Source organism: Dipteris shenzhenensis, chromosome 28 (genome assembly GCF_047967505.1).
Source record: "Dipteris shenzhenensis isolate YYH24624 ecotype China chromosome 28, Dip_SZ_1.0, whole genome shotgun sequence".
Classification (NCBI taxonomy): Eukaryota; Viridiplantae; Streptophyta; class Polypodiopsida; order Gleicheniales; family Dipteridaceae; genus Dipteris; species Dipteris shenzhenensis.
In genome coordinates, this window is record NC_141623.1 from 45,781,159 (window position 1) to 45,796,702 (window position 15,544).

Genomic DNA, 15,544 nt, shown 5'->3' on the forward strand with positions numbered 1-15,544 from the left:
ATAGATCATAGAGGATCTCCTATCACTTCATGGATGCAACAAATCATAAGCATTGTATTTGACTAGGATATATTAAAAGATTGGAGAAAGAAGCCATTTGATAAGAAGGACTATGTCATAGATGTGCTCCATGGAAAGCTCCTTATGCCTAAGCGATTAGATTTTGATAGGAAGTGGGCGCTAGACCACAAACAAGTAGTGAAGACCCAACACAAATGAAAGACTTGAGACGCGTTGAAAAATAGACTAGCGTGCCCACTGTATGTATGTCACAAGAGTCAATACTAGGAAAAGTATGAGCATAGGAGTTCAGGAATGCCACATCTTTCTCCCAAGAGTTAAAAGACTAGATCTACAATCACCGAGGAAGTAATGTATTCAAATTTGCAATCGAGTATATCCACACAGCCATAGCAGCAGCACACTCTTGCAATTGTTCAGGGGACAATTTGTCAATGGTATCTGCTTCTGTGTGATGATACCTGCAGAATGTTAAGAATGTGCAGTTTTCATATGAGATCTCCTGTTGAAGACATTAATTTCTAAAGAAGCTAGACCCTGAAAATGTGTAATTGTACTAGAAATCTCTTGCTTCAACCATATATTGACTCACCAAAAATAAGCGCTCATTCCAACGTCTGGCTGTGGTAATGGTGGATGGCTGAACCCCAAGCAAGGGTTATTACTGTACTCACCTACTCTTGGATCCAGTGTCTTCAAGCTTGCGCATGGGACCCCTTGCTCGCACTGTCAAAATAAAATCTTATCACATCCACTCTCAATCTCTTTTGAAAAGAATGTACAATACTAATGCAAAATCGCTGTTCTTTTTGTGTTTATTCATTCACCTATAGCACGGAAACTAATTCCAATGAAGCTGCAGTAATAAAGCAACACAAGATAGTAGGGACTTTGCTGACATGTGAGGGCAGTATAAGCTGGGTGCTAGTTCACCATGTAATCATCATTGGAACTCTCATCTGACGAAGTCCTCAAGGAAAAGCCAAAATCCAACTGCAGCTGCTCCCTGTCACTCCCCCTCCCTCCCAGTGGCCCCTGCTTTGTTCCTCTCCCTGCCCCTCCCTCTGCCCCCCTGCTGCCTCTCCCTCTCCCCCCTTACCCACTGCCTCTCCCCCGCCCTCTCCTTCCTTCTCCTCCGCTACCTGCGCCTCCCCGTCTGTCTCTCCATCCACCACTGCCTGCCCCTCCACCACTCTCTCCTTCCCTCGCTGCCCCTCTCTCTTCCACTGCCCCTCAGCCCCTCTTCCTCCCTCTCAGCCTGTCTTGCCATCTCTTTAGACCATCCCCTCATCCATCTCCCTCTCAGACCCTCCCTTCCCTCCTCTCTCTCCTTTCAGCCCCTCCCTTCATGTTTCTGTCCCCTCTTTTCTTTCTCTTAAGCAACAGACGGATTCTCAGTTTGAGTTGGCCATCCACCCCCGATTGATGAATGGCTACCCATACAACCAATCCTCAACCACTTCCGGCCGCCAGCCACGAGAACTTGCACATTCTAAAGAGAGGAGTTGTCGCAGCTTCAAAAAGATGTGGAGTTTGAGAGCTAACCCACCCTCTTTGCACACATCCACGGTGATGGGATAAAATTGGTATCTTGTTTTTTTTAGCAAACCATGTAGGTGGGTAGGCACAAAAGATACATCTACATGTACATAGGTGGGGGGGTCTCATCTTAGTAGTTGTGTTTTTTTCCTTTGATGGCTACATGACCATGGGTGGATCCAAATTTTCAACCTTGAATATATGTTTCTTATGCAGGGACTCTGAAGGAAGCGATCGACAATATGGGTGCACTAGGTTCTCAGAGCAAAGGGGTATCCATTGTGACGTGATTGACATGGTTGAAGTCACTTGTGTATTGTTGTCTTTTTTTATGTGTAGAGCTTAGGGGTGTGAAAGTAAATGCGCCATGGTGTTATTTTATGTGTGCATGAAGAGTGGTAAAATGCAAGGTAACTACGTGGCTGGAATGTGGAAAATTCAAGCATATGTGGAGATTGCATGCTAGGTGGCAACATAACCTTAAGAATGGCATGCTTCTAGACTACGTGCATGGAGATAGTTCTGGGGAGCTCCCATCAGGTGGCTGGACACGTCATGAAGTCTCTGGGTGTGGGAGAGCGTATGAAAAAACTCTGGAGCTGGGCTGCGATTCGAGGAGATAGTTGCAGAAGTCGATTCCCGGAAGTTGGATGCACGCAGGGAAGAGAGTCTTTAGAGACAGAGAATAAGCTGTTTTTCATGAAGGCATGCGTCATTTGGGAACTGGATGCTCCCTAATCAGAGAGCGATCGATTGTAATTGACTTCAGAAGACTGCACGTTGCCGTTCTTTCTGATAGACACAGATAGAGTGCCTAAATCGCATGCTAGTGGGTGCTGGCCTATGAGAGGGGAGAAGGTCGTCCTGAATGTCGTCACGCATGCTAATTTCCTTGGGAGAAAGCAGATGTGGTTTTGATCGTGGCCTATTCCTGGATAGACATGGAAGGCTTCCGCTTACATTGATAGTTGTGGGATTTGAAAGCCTTGTCTAGCCAGATGTTTTCTCTGAAGCTGTTGTGGGAGTATTCCGATCTGAAGAAGTTTTCCTCCATGGATGTTGTGAATCGTGATTACTGTGTGTCTGTGTGTTTGCTTCCTGTCAGCTGTTGTGGGAACTAGACAGGGGTGTCGTGGTGGATACTCTGCTCTAGGCTGGTGTACAAAGCTCTTTTCTTGGGCACCCACAGAGTCGTTTTCTAATCCTTCAGGAGTTCCATCTACGGGTAGTTACCAAGAATGGTTACACAGGGTTCTCCCTGCTGAAGAGGATCTTATTTGAATAGAGGATTGTGTTTTCTTGGTGTATATAACTGGTTCTTGAGTATTCCATCTTACTGTCCTCTTTTTTTTTCCCCCATCAATGGGTCCCACCCTGCCAAGTCACATGTTAGGGACTAGATGCTTGCTATCTTACCTTCAAACATTACCCCTTTCCTTTCTGATGCTCGATTATTGGGATGAAGTTTCTTTGGTTCTCCTGGAGCCACGAGCATAGTGCTCAAGGGTAGCACCTTGGTGCTTGGTTCCCGAAAGACCTTTTTCAAACCCTTCTCTTTAGGTTTCGACCCTGTAGAGGAGGACAGACATGTCACTTCAAATTTCATATGGACAGATTTCTTGATCTGCCTTAGGTTTATCAATGGCTGCCATGTTTGAAGCTCCCTCCCTCCCGCTTTTACCCTCTTCCACAATAGAGGCGATCAAGTCTGATGGGGTTCCCAAAGTTAGGATCATCGCGTCAAGTTTATCAATGGATGCCACATTTGGAGCTCCCTCCCTCCCTCTTTTTCCCTCTTCCACAATAGAGGTGATCAGGTCTGATGGGGTTCCCAAAGTCATCGTGTAACATTTTTTATGACCGAATTATACTCCAGCGTTCAAATGGCTCTCGATTTCGGCAAAGAGTTGGGGTCGTAGGCAAGCAGGATTAGTATTGGCTTTGCAAGTCCTTTAGGCATCTCGCTAGAGATAGCCAAAGAAGAACAAAAGTCCCAAGAAGTCTTAGTGTGGTCCCTCCTTTCAAAGCATTCCATTGGCATCTCCTACAAGTCCCACACTTACTGTGTGTCCCGCACTTGCTATGCATATTGGGTTGTACTTAAGGTTAGTGTTCCTCCCCCATCTCTGGATCAAGAATCCCGTTCTCTTGTCTGTGACCCAGCTCTTGTCACACGGGTGGTGATTGATGTTCCTTTCAATCCATCACCAAATCCTGGCCTTCCTTCTCTTCCGAGCATCCCCCTTGGAGAATACTATGGAGGATTGGGCTTTCTCAAGAGTTGAGGCGCTTGTGTCCTCATAGGGATGGGATTCAGCCTTGGCACTTATGCATTGGACGCGATAGCTGGCTGTCTATCCTCTCGAATGACCTGGTTGGTGTGAGGCCCGATCGGGTTTTTAATCTCCTCCGATGCAAGCTTTTGAAAATTTGTTTGGAAGAGCAGCCTTTATCTGTAAAGGCTCTTTGTCTTGCTCTAGTCTCCCATTTAGCCAGTTTCCTATGATCATTAAGTTTAAGACAATGTCTAGCTTGGCATAGTGTTGTTTGCTCATGCAGGGACAATGAATGAAGATGGCTTAGTTCAGCGACGTCCTGACAAGTGAATTTGGCCTGAGCAATAGTTTCCCTCAGAGTTTTCATGTAAGACTTGCCATAACCTCTAATCACAACTTGCATTTTGGAAACAAAAGAATACCATGCATCATCAATATGAGTATGGCTGCAAGAAGACAGAGAATGAGATGCTTCACTAACCATGGCCTTGAAAACAACATGTTGCAAATAGCTATTGTTTACAATCAGATGTCGCCTTTGTGGCAATCTATCATCTGGCATATCATGAAAGGATAACCGCAACCATAGAGGTGCATGATCTGAATGCACAAAGGCATAGTCAATCCACATTTTGCATGTAACATCACCATTTTGTTGCGGAGCTACACTATACCATCGATCCAAACGTGCCAAATAAGAAGAAAGGGCATTATGTTGGAAGGTGTATCCAAGTGACAAAGGCTGCCATTCCTTCCAAAGGTCAACCAAATCAAGATGCATTAGTAATTGAGACCATGCATGCCTTTCAGGGGTGAACATATGAGTATGTCTGGAGGTATTGTCACCCTGTTGTGGAGCATTATTGAAATCCCCACATATAAAGGCATGATATCTCCATGGATATTTTTGCATGGCATCCCAAATTGCAGTTCTTTCTCTAGAGGATTGAGGTGCATAAACAGAAGAAAATTCAAACACCTCTCCTCGAATGATGCATTGAAGACCAAGCCATTTGCCTTTGTTGTCATTTAAAGCAATAACTGGTTGAAGCTCATGTTTGATCAGAAAGACTACCCCTAAGAAAGAGTTCTCCCCAACATAGAAAATATCATAGCCACAGTAGTGTCCTGTCTTTCCTACATAGACATGTTGGTTGTGTTCTTGTAATGCCACCATGTCAGGCTGAAATCTATTGATATACAGCCACACAGATTTCCATTTCCTACTGTCACACATCCCCTGGACATTGAGTGTAAAACATTTGATATGAACAGTCATATTTACAGATATTTATAGTAAAATAAACACTATGTACAACAGCAAACTTCATGATGTCAGCCCTGCATTTCTATCTCACGGTCAAGGCCTCTCCCCTAAGAAGAAATATCCACCTGAGGAGTAGACAGCAAAGCAGCAACCTCTTCTTCAGGAAAGAGTGTTCTGCTAGCTGTCACTGCAGCCCATGTGATCCCAATGCATGTTCAGCTTCGAATTGTCCAATCCATTGTTTTAGCTTATGTCCAGTTTTACCTACCTTTACTACATTGGTCATCTCGAGATCTCTCTTCTTTTATGTCTCAAGCCATGGAGATTTTTTGGAAAACTAAGCTTCATAAAAAAGCTTTGAGGTTGCTCAAAATGGACCTGCTTTGCTCTCCAAGAATGCATGGAGGTTTGAATATTCTAAACATCAAATTCCATGTGTTGGCAAGGTCACTGTGCTCAAGGTTTTTTTTCAGCAAGAGCAGCCATGGTCTATTATGTTGGCATTTTTGTGTGACCAGATGCGCACAAATGCTTATGGGCATTGGCTCGTTGATCCATGGGAAGCAGTACTTGGCAAGTTTCAAGGTAAAATACATGGTTGTCCATTTTCTACTGCCTTGATTCAGGATTGGAAGCAGGTGCTCTCTCGCACCAAATGGTCTTCCCATCCTGCTTCTATAGCTTCATCTCTTCGACTAGAAAGCCTTCATTGGAGTGCTGTTTTTTACTCTCCTCTTGCTGTACAACAACCAATTAGAGCTTACAATCTCATGAAGTTGGGCATCCGGTTCATTGATGATGTGGTAGATTCTCAGGGGCCCATTCTCTCTTTTCTGGTAGCTTGTCAACAATACAATCTTGGGATGCATCATAGACCCATATGGAAAGTTATTGCAGATCTCTTACTCCCTTTTGTTCCGATTCCATCATTGGAAGTAAGAGACAAGTTTCAAGATTGGCATCTTCAGTCTTCAAGTCTAGGCTTATGCTCTCAGCCTTTGCATTTATTGACTTCCATGCAGGCTTATCAATTGAATTTACCTCCCCCATGGATTGCTCATCATGCAAATTCTCTTTAGCATCTGAATAAGTCTTTATCTTGGTGGAAAGGAAAATTGAAATTGATATGGAAGTTGAAAATGCCATTAAAACAGAGACTCTTTTTCTGGAGATGTATTGTTGGTATTTCTCCAGTAGGTGAAATTGGCTCAAAGAATGATTGCCTCTCCTCTTTATCCAAGATGTCATCATACTCCTGAGAGTATTCAGCACTTATTGTGGTTTTGTTCATATTGAAGAGACCTTCTGGACAAGATCTCCTATTTTATATCTCTCGGATTTCCAGCACATAGGTTCTCGAGGTCTTTCTGAATGTTTGGCAGATTATCAACTTCTTTGTCCCAGTATTGTCTTTTCTTTCATTAGATCAGATAATGGGCCTTATGAACCCTCTGGCTTCAGCAAAATCATGCATTTCTGAATTCATCTCTTCAGCACCCTTATGAGTTCTTCTGGGCCTCCTTGCAGCAGTCCTTACATGATGCCTTGCATGAGGAGGATTTGGATGTTTCTTGCATTCAACTTTTCTTTTACTGTTTCTAATAGATAGGGCATTGGCTCTTTTCTCAAGCACTGCCCTGTTGTAAAATGGATGTTTCATAATATAATGTTCTTAGTTTCACACACAAAAAAAAGTGCGTGCGTGTGTGTGTGTGTGTGTGGTATGTATGTATTTGGTGGTAGTGGTGCGTGAGAGAGAGAGAGAGAGAGAGAGAGAGGACCTGCAGCCCTTGCTCCAGCCCTCCCTTCAGCTCCCTAGCTTCTTCAGACCAGCCCGTCTGCCTCAGCTATCTGCTGCGCCATACCAGTGTCCAAAAAACGGTGTTTTGGGGCATTAATTACCTGCTGTACAGCCCACCATAGCTCCGTACAGTTCCGTACGAGTGTACAGACCTGTATGGCCTTGTCCGCCTTCTTCAGGCTGCTGCTGCCGGCTCCTTTCTTGCTCCTGGGTCGCTGTTTGTACCGGGTTTACTTACGGGCTGCCTCTAACCGCTGGCTCTGAGGGTTTTCTCTTCCTCCTTTCTCCCCTTTTTGGTTCCTGGGTATTGTGTACTCTTTCCATCGCTAGAACCTCTCCTATTTCTCTGATTTCTAGTTCATCTTGGTTCCTTTTCTGGTTTTTTCTCTTTTCCTTCTCCAAAACTTGTATTCTCTTCTCTCTAAATCCTTAAATATCTCTCTCCTCTTCTTCTCCTTGCAAATACACTATTTTCCTCTTCTTTGTGGGTTGTTCTTTCAGCACGGGTGATGATGCTCGTTTCAGTAGCTCCACCCTTACTGTGATTTGTATTAGGTTTTCTTTCAGTCTCATAGACCCATCGGTCTTCCAAAGACTCTAATAAAATTTCTTTCTTTCTTTTCTTTCTCCTATCGCTTTATAGGTACCCCTTTTTTGGGTTTCCATCCTCTTCAAAAGACATGGCTGAATACTCTTATGAAAAAACTTTTCAAAAGGGTCAATCAACTCAATGCAAAAAGCAAAAGCAGGCTGAGGGTCACCATGACCCAGTACATGATTCTGTTGAAGCACAACTGGTTTATAATGTCATGCACAAAGGATTTGCAGACACAAGGAAAGAGTGGAAAGACTCTGTTCCTTTGATTGGTCTCATGGTTGAAGTGGATGAAATTGTGGATCTAGTTAGAGAATATGCCAAAAATGCAGTTATTTTATTTTTCCAGGTCGGATGCCACCTGCTGTAGAGGTAGGCCACTAGTTGACCCGCACACTAGCTCGCTCGTTTGTTCATAAGGTACACTATGCAGCCAGAGGCTTTTTTGAGGTCATTATGGTAGATGAGATTCACAGGCAAATGATTTTGGATCGTTTGCCACTCTTTTTTGGGCAGCAAATGGTGCACGTTTTGCCATGGTCCCCCACAAGGGATTATCAAGCTCTGATTCGACATCGATGTCCGGTCTGGGTTGAAGATGTAGACTTCCCGCAATGCATGGCTTCACTCTTGCCTAAAATTGCAGCAACTTTAGGCAGAGTGTTTGCCCACCGCGGCCTAACAGCAACTCTAATCGATTTTGCATTCTCTGGGATACTGATAATCCCACACCGGAGTCTTATTCAGTCACGGTGAACAATGTGGACATGGGAAGTGCATTTTATAAATTGAAATGGGGATTATTTGCAAGGGCTTGTTTTGAATGTAAAAAATTTGGGCACATGGCTTTGCAGTGCCCAATGAGTCAGCATAAAATGCCTCCTGCTACTTTGCCAGCTCAGATGCCCAATAAGGATGCTCCTGCCACTATTGGAAATAAAAATAAAGGTAATAGACAGTTTTTGGGGAATCAGGATATAGGCAAAGCCCCAGTTGGCTCAAATGGGAGTGCTTCTTTCCCCTTTCTTCCTGCTATTCAACCCTCAGCAAAATGCCCAAAAACTCCAATTGATGGATGGCAAAGCCCAAGAAAAGTTATTTCTGCTCGACGACCTCCACCCCCTCGCACTTGGAATGGTGCATCCTCTAGTGGAAATTCTCCAGAGGTCAACTCAGGAATTGGAATCACATAGGCTGCAGTGACAGCCAACAGAACTCTCTTCCCTGAAGAAGAGGTTGCTGCATTGCTGTCCAATCCTCAGGCAGATGTTTCTTCTCAGGGAAGATGCCCTAACCCTGAGGTAGAAATGCATGGTTGACATCCTGAAGTTTGCTACTGTACATACATGTTTTTTTCCTATAAATATCTGTAAATATGCTTGCTCGTAGCAAATGCCTTACCTTAAATGTTCAGGGGATGTGTGACAGTAAGAAATGGAAATCTGTGTGGTTGTATATCAATCGATTTCAGCCTGATATAGTGGCATTACAAGAACACAATCAGCATGTCTATGCAAGAAAGACAAGTCATTACTACAGCTATGATATCTTTTATATTGGGGAGCACTCTTTCTCAGGTGTATTCATTCTGATTAAGCGTGAGCTTAAGCCAGTCATTGCTTTAAATGACAATCAAGGCAGATGGATTATTATTCAATGCATCATTCAAGGTGAGGTGTTTGAATTTGCTTCTGTATATGCACCTCAATCTTCAAGGAATAGAAGTGTAATTTGGGATGCCATGCAACGATATCCATGGAGATATCATGCCTTTATATGTGGGGATTTCAATAATGCTCCACAACAGGGTGACAATACATCAGGAAATACTCATATGTTAATCTCTGAAAGGCATGCATGGTCTCAATTACTGATTCATCTTCATTTGGTTGATCTTTGGAAGGAATTGCAACCTTTGTCACCTAGATACACTTTTCAACATAATGCCCTTTCTTCTTACCAGGCTTGTCTAGATCGCTGGTATAGTGTAGCTCCGCAACAAAATGATGATTTTACATGCAAAATGTGGGTTGACTATGCCTTTGTGCATTCAGATCATGCACCGTTATGGTTGAGGCTATCTTTTCATAATATGTCAGATGACAGACTGCCTCAAAGGCGACACCTGATTGTGAACAATAGTTATTTGTAGCATGTTGCTTTCAAGGAACTGGTTACTGAAGCCTATCAATCTCTGTCTTCTCAGAGCCACTTTGATATTGATAATGCATGGGATTCTTTTGTTTCCAAAATGCAAGTTGTAATTAGAGGTTATGGCAAGTCTTACATGAAGACTCTGAGAGAAACAGTTGCTTAGGGGTTGACTATGCCCTTTGTGCATTCAAATCATGCACCGTTATGGTTGAGGCTATCTTTTCATGATATGTCAGATAACAGACTGCCTCTAACGCAAAACCTGATTGTGAACAATAGTTATTTGTAGCATGTTGCTTTCAAGGCACTGGTTACTGAAGCCTATCAATCTCTGTCTTCTCAGAGCCACTTTGGTATTGATAATGCATGGGATTCTTTTGTTTCCAAAATGCAAGTTGTAATTAGAGGTTATGGCAATTCTTACATGAAGACTCTGAGAGAAACTGTTGCTCAGGCTAAATTGACTTGCAAGACCTCACTGAACTCAGTCATCTTCGTCCTTTGTTCTTGCATGAGCAAACAACACTATGCCAAGCTAAACATTGTCTCCAAATCAATGATCACAGGAAACTTGCTAAATGGGAGACCAGAGCAAGACAAAGAGCTTTCACAGATAAAGGTTGTTCTTCCAAACAATTTTTCAAAAGCTTGCATCAAAAGAGATTACAAACAAACATTTGCAGGGTGCTTAGGCCTGATGGTTCACGGACTACATCATGGTCACAGCTTGCCTCTGTCTGTGTACATCATTTTTCTCAGCAGTTTGGTCATGCAGCTCCTCCCTCGCAGCAGGTTTTATGTGCAAGAAATTTACTTTTACAGCATGTTTCTCCTATTATCTCCACTACTCAAGCTTTGGAATTGGAGGAACCTTTTAGTGAAAGAGAATCGTCAGATGTAATCAAATCCTATGATAGATGGAAATCTCCATAGATGGGATGGTCTTACAGTTGAGTTTTTTTTAGATTATTGGCCGATTTGCACAAAAATGCAGTAAATTATCAATTGGCTATATCAAGATAGTAAAGTTGCTTGCATACTTTCAGGGGATATTTCTACAACATGGACTCTTGGTTGTTCTGTTCGGCAAGGCTGTCCCCTCAGTGCTTTACTGTTTGCCATATCCACTCATCCAATGCTTCAATATATGGACCACCTTTTGGACACTGGCATGTTGCATGGATTGGAAATTCCTGGCAGCCATAGCATGATCGCTCAAGCATATGCAGATGATTCTTTCTTTACCTCGAAAAATACTCGGAGTGATCTCTCTGTGATTATGCAGGCTCTTTCCACATATGGCTTAGTTGCTGGTTTTCATGTGAATTTTCAGAAATCCAAGTTATTGCCGCTGCATGCTAAAGACTGGCATAGTCTTTTGTGGCCCGAGGAAATTGTTTCACCTTCTCAATTGATTCGACATCTTGGCTATCCTCTAGGTTGGGGACTCACTCGTTCTCAACAAACTGATTGGGTGCTCACAAAGCTGAGGAAAAAACTTGAATATTGGAAGCTTGCAACTTGGCCATTACATGTTCGCTTGCGAATAACACAATCCATTTTGATAGCATACATACTCTCATCATATTTACTAAGGCAGATTTGGTTTCCTTTATGTCTACTATCATGGAGATTTTTTGGTATTCGAAAAATGGCAAGAAAAGTCTCAAATTACTCTCTATGCATTGTCTATGTTCTCCAAAGATGCACAGGGGTTTGACCATACTCAATATTCAAATGCATATAATTGCTCACAGGGGGAAAATGATGTTGCAGTTTATGCAAGGGGATCAGCCTTGGGCTTTCATGATCCGCTCTCTTTTGTTGCATATCGATACTTCTGCTTTTGGGCATTGGCAGCCCACACAGTGGGATTTTCTATTTGGCTCTATTCAAGGCAAGATCAGAGGCTGCCCTTTTGTGTCTCGTTTGCTTCTTGATTGGAAGCATATTTTATCCCACTTGGAATGGAATGGCAGGGATTCTTTGTTGGGAAATTCCTTGAGGCCTAAGAATATTTATTGGTCCAAAGTATTCCACCCTCCTTTGGCTATACAAGAACGCAGGCATTCTTATTTTATATCTTTCAAAGGTATTGCTACTGTGGCGGATGTACTTCAGGATGATGGCACTCTTTTATCCATTTCTGTGGTTGCTAGCAACTATGGTTTGGGAGCTCATTATCATCCTTTATGGCACAAAATTTCAGAAATGCTTCAACCTTTCTTGCCGGTACCTTGTTTGGAACTTCAGGATAGGCTTGAGGATTGGACTCTCCATTCTTCCTCTTCTTCAGCCCGTCCTTTGAAGCTATCACATATCACAGTGTCTTCTATGTATAAAGTGTTGTTACCTCCGCCTTGGGTTTCTAACAGAGCCAATTCTGTTTGGCATATGGATCGTCCATCAAAGTGGTGGAGAAAGCGGCTGCATCTCGTTTAGCACTATAAAGTCCCTCTTCAACAACAACTTTTCCTCTGGCAAGTTCTACTTGGCATTTTCCCATCTGGGCAGTTACTTGCGCATAGACATATTGCCCTAGCTGTTTGCCATAGATGCCTACATTCTGTTGAATCTGTGCTTCACATTTTCTGACACTGTCCACATACTTGTGATTTCCTCGCTCTCATTCGTCAGGAGCTTCGAGCGAGATTTCCTACTGTTACTTTTGGCAAGTTCTTCTGGTTATTTGGTTTTCATCCCGCTAGACAGGGTTTTGATCTATTTTTTCTTTGGGTGCGCTACTGGGCACTTTGGACCCTATGGATGGACAAAAATCATAGAGTTTTTGGTGATCCTACCTTTCCATCTTTCATTTTTTTCAAACGGTCTCTACGGCAATCGTTTTATGATTGCTTTCAGACTCATCTAATTGATCATGATGTATATATGGCTTATACTGAGATTTTTGGTTAAGTAGTAGTTACTCCACTTTTGGAGTACCTATAAATGTAATTATTTCACTGCAATAAAATATTTCTTTTCACAAAAAAAAAAATGTGTGTGTGTGTGTGTGTGTGTGTGTGTGTGTGTGTGAGAGAGAGAGAAGGTGTGTATGTGTAGTATGTGTAAGGAGCTGAGAGATGGAGACCTCATCTGCGGTCCTCCTGTCCTCCTAGTCCCCGACTTGGCCCTATAAGTTGCCGTTTTCTTTCAGGCCTATCCCCACCTGACCCTAGGCTACTTTGTTGAGGGTTTTGGAGCCGCTTTTACTCAATCTGCCTCATCTCTCAGCCTCGACTTCTTCTTGCCTTCATTTTTTGGGGGTGTAAGAACACACACAGACACACACATGTATATACATATTTATACAATTGAAATGCCCTAAGAAAAAGCATGTAGAATTTGTTACCACGTAAGCTATATCTTCTCCATAATCATCACCAGAAACATTTCCTGCTCCAAGGCTTCCTAGCAATTCTTGTCCAAGCTGTACATACAATAAAATCGATGCAGAATAAGTAATGAGAAAAGGCATATTGATCCTTACTAGAATTTAGTAATATTCTTCTTCTTAGACATCTATTAAGTATGAAAGAACTGGCCAAGAGCAAGACACTAAGGTACTTCTATTAGACTTCTATTAGGGCTGAAACATACGTGACCCTAATTTTACTCAAAAACATTTAGAAAGATAGACATTGTACACATTACATTGAAGTATGAAAGAACTCGCCAAGAGCAAGACACTAAGGTACAAGTACATCATCATGCAAAGCATAAGAAACAAGTGGTAAAGTACCACTAAAAACATGTAAGGATAAGAAAATCCTAAAAGAGACAAAGATAATCAATGAAAGTGCCACATCAGTCCTTTCCACTCTCGAAGGAAAGGGTCTTCTTGGCTGGCCTTGAAGGCCCCTGCATCCTAATCAAATGTTCATCAAGGTGTGTTTGATATTTGTCTAGATGTAGCCATGTATGAGCTCGGTGAGCTTGGGTGCCGTCCATAGCCTCTATAGATTTGGACCTCCAAATGTGCCAAGCAGTGATGCTAGCAACAACAATCTCCCAACTCATGACCACTGATCCAAATAGAGGTATGTATTGAGAGGCAAGTGAAGTGTCAAGTACATAGAGCTCTACAAGATGCTACCAAACCATAAAAGCCCAAGAAGAGACCTAGCCCTCATAAAATACGTAAGGTCCTATCAAAGAGAGCCAAGGCACTAAGCCTCAATTGATGAATAAGGCGGAGGAACAAGACCTTCCCATAAGTCCTATAATCCCAGCCCAAATGAGCTTGGCCTATTTGCATTCCCAATGGCAATGCTAAATAGCCTTGTCCACAATCAAGCACCAGAGGCAAGAAGGGCCCGGTCCAAAAGTACTCCACTAATTTATCGCAATCCCTCCATAAATGAAGAGCCATATGAGACAAGTGACTTTCCTATTCTTAAGGAAATTTCAAGGCCCTCCAAAATGCTCAAAAGTTTGGAGTGATCTACAAGCTCTCCCAATGATGCGGACGGTCCCCATCCTTTGGCTCTAAATCTGAAATTTCATGGCAATACAAACTGTAAGGGCAAAGACTCTAGAAGGCTCTAGGAAGAATTGAGTGCATTTACCCACTCCCATTCACCTAAGCCCCACACTGAAGAAACTTTATGGCCATAACTATTTGAAAATATTGTAATATTTAAGTAGATAGAAGGGTTAGGGCCACTTTTTGCTTCTAAGGTATTTTCCCCTAACCACAGTTAATGGTTGAGTTCAGGTGTCTGTGGGTGTTCACCATAGTCTAGGTTGACTTAGAATTCTGTTATTTTGGCAACCCATTGTACTTTTTTGTTTCTCATTCTTGGAATTTCATATCTCGTTTTTCTTCACAACTACTCAATCCTCCCCCCATTTCTCATATTTGGTATCGGAGCATACCTAGGCTTTGCACCCTCTACTCCAACATCTACATCAACCAACATGCCTCAACTACAATCAATTGCGCATAAGCGCCTCAACAGCCGACCGTATAGCTATCACATTCAGCTGTCATACAGTTCCGGTTTTGAATGAGGCCATACAGCTGTACTATAGCAGTACAACTTTTGTCGTACATTCAGCCACTGTACAGATCAACATGACAAATCCAATTCTGTCATACATGCCATTTCACCATTTGTTCCTGTTAGCTAGCAAATAGATTTGCATTGCAACGTCAATCAACCATTCTAAGTAGCAGCCATACAGACGCTCTATTCAAATCTAAATCTGCTTCGTTATAAAATCTATGTCTCGCTCTTTGGTACAAGTCTGCGTCCGGCTCTATATACATGTCTGAGTCTGCTTTTTCAATTACCATATAGATACTGACCTACATACAATGCAGTATAGTGTACTTTTTGTTTCACACATAATGCTTGGACCTACATTCCTTACAACTATACCGAATAGTTATATACTTTGTGTTGTTTGGTACTTCCTTGGACGTTGTCAGTCTTGCTAGTACAAGTGTCAAATCTGTTCAGATTTGATTTTCTCACTCAGCTTGGAGTGAAAATTTTGGTCTTTTGACTCAAATTTGTTACATTGCAAGATTTAACAGATTAGGTCTCATTTCTTTTTTTTCAATGAAAAGACTTCTACTAAGTATGAAACAAACCCGCCAAGCATAAGCTTGAAAGCGGAAGTACATCATGCAAGCATGAGAGAAAAAACCTCCTCAAAAGGAGCTAGAAAAAAGCCAGGGTGGAGGCTGAAAGTGCCACCTCAGCCCTACAATCATCTCTAAGAAGAAGAGGGAATCCCTCCATTCTCTATCCAGGCAGTGGCAGCCCGGGAAGAACCCTGAATGGTAGCCCAAATGGCCATCAAAGTGTGAGACGTGTCCGTCCAAATCCAGGCCAATGTGTGAGCAGGGTGAACCTGAGATCCCTCCAGAACCTCAGTGCATC

General features: G+C 42.6%; 1 protein-coding gene across 2 annotated transcripts in view; it reads right to left on the reverse strand.

The window, feature by feature from the left end:
• Positions 1-243: 243 nt before the first annotated feature.
• LOC147883615 (uncharacterized) overlaps positions 244-15,544 on the reverse strand; it is a 112,157-nt gene continuing 96,856 nt past the window's right edge. The window contains exons 11-13 of one of the 2 annotated variants that reach the window (XM_087399787.1): positions 13,006-13,083; positions 614-747; positions 244-482 (exon numbers count right to left, since the gene is read on the reverse strand). In XM_087399787.1, the coding sequence (XP_087255913.1) occupies positions 359-482; positions 614-747; positions 13,006-13,083 (336 nt within the window). In that variant the 3' untranslated portion in view covers positions 244-358. The remainder of the gene's footprint in view (positions 483-613; positions 748-13,005; positions 13,084-15,544) is intronic. The other variant, XM_087399788.1, reaches the window with a different exon arrangement.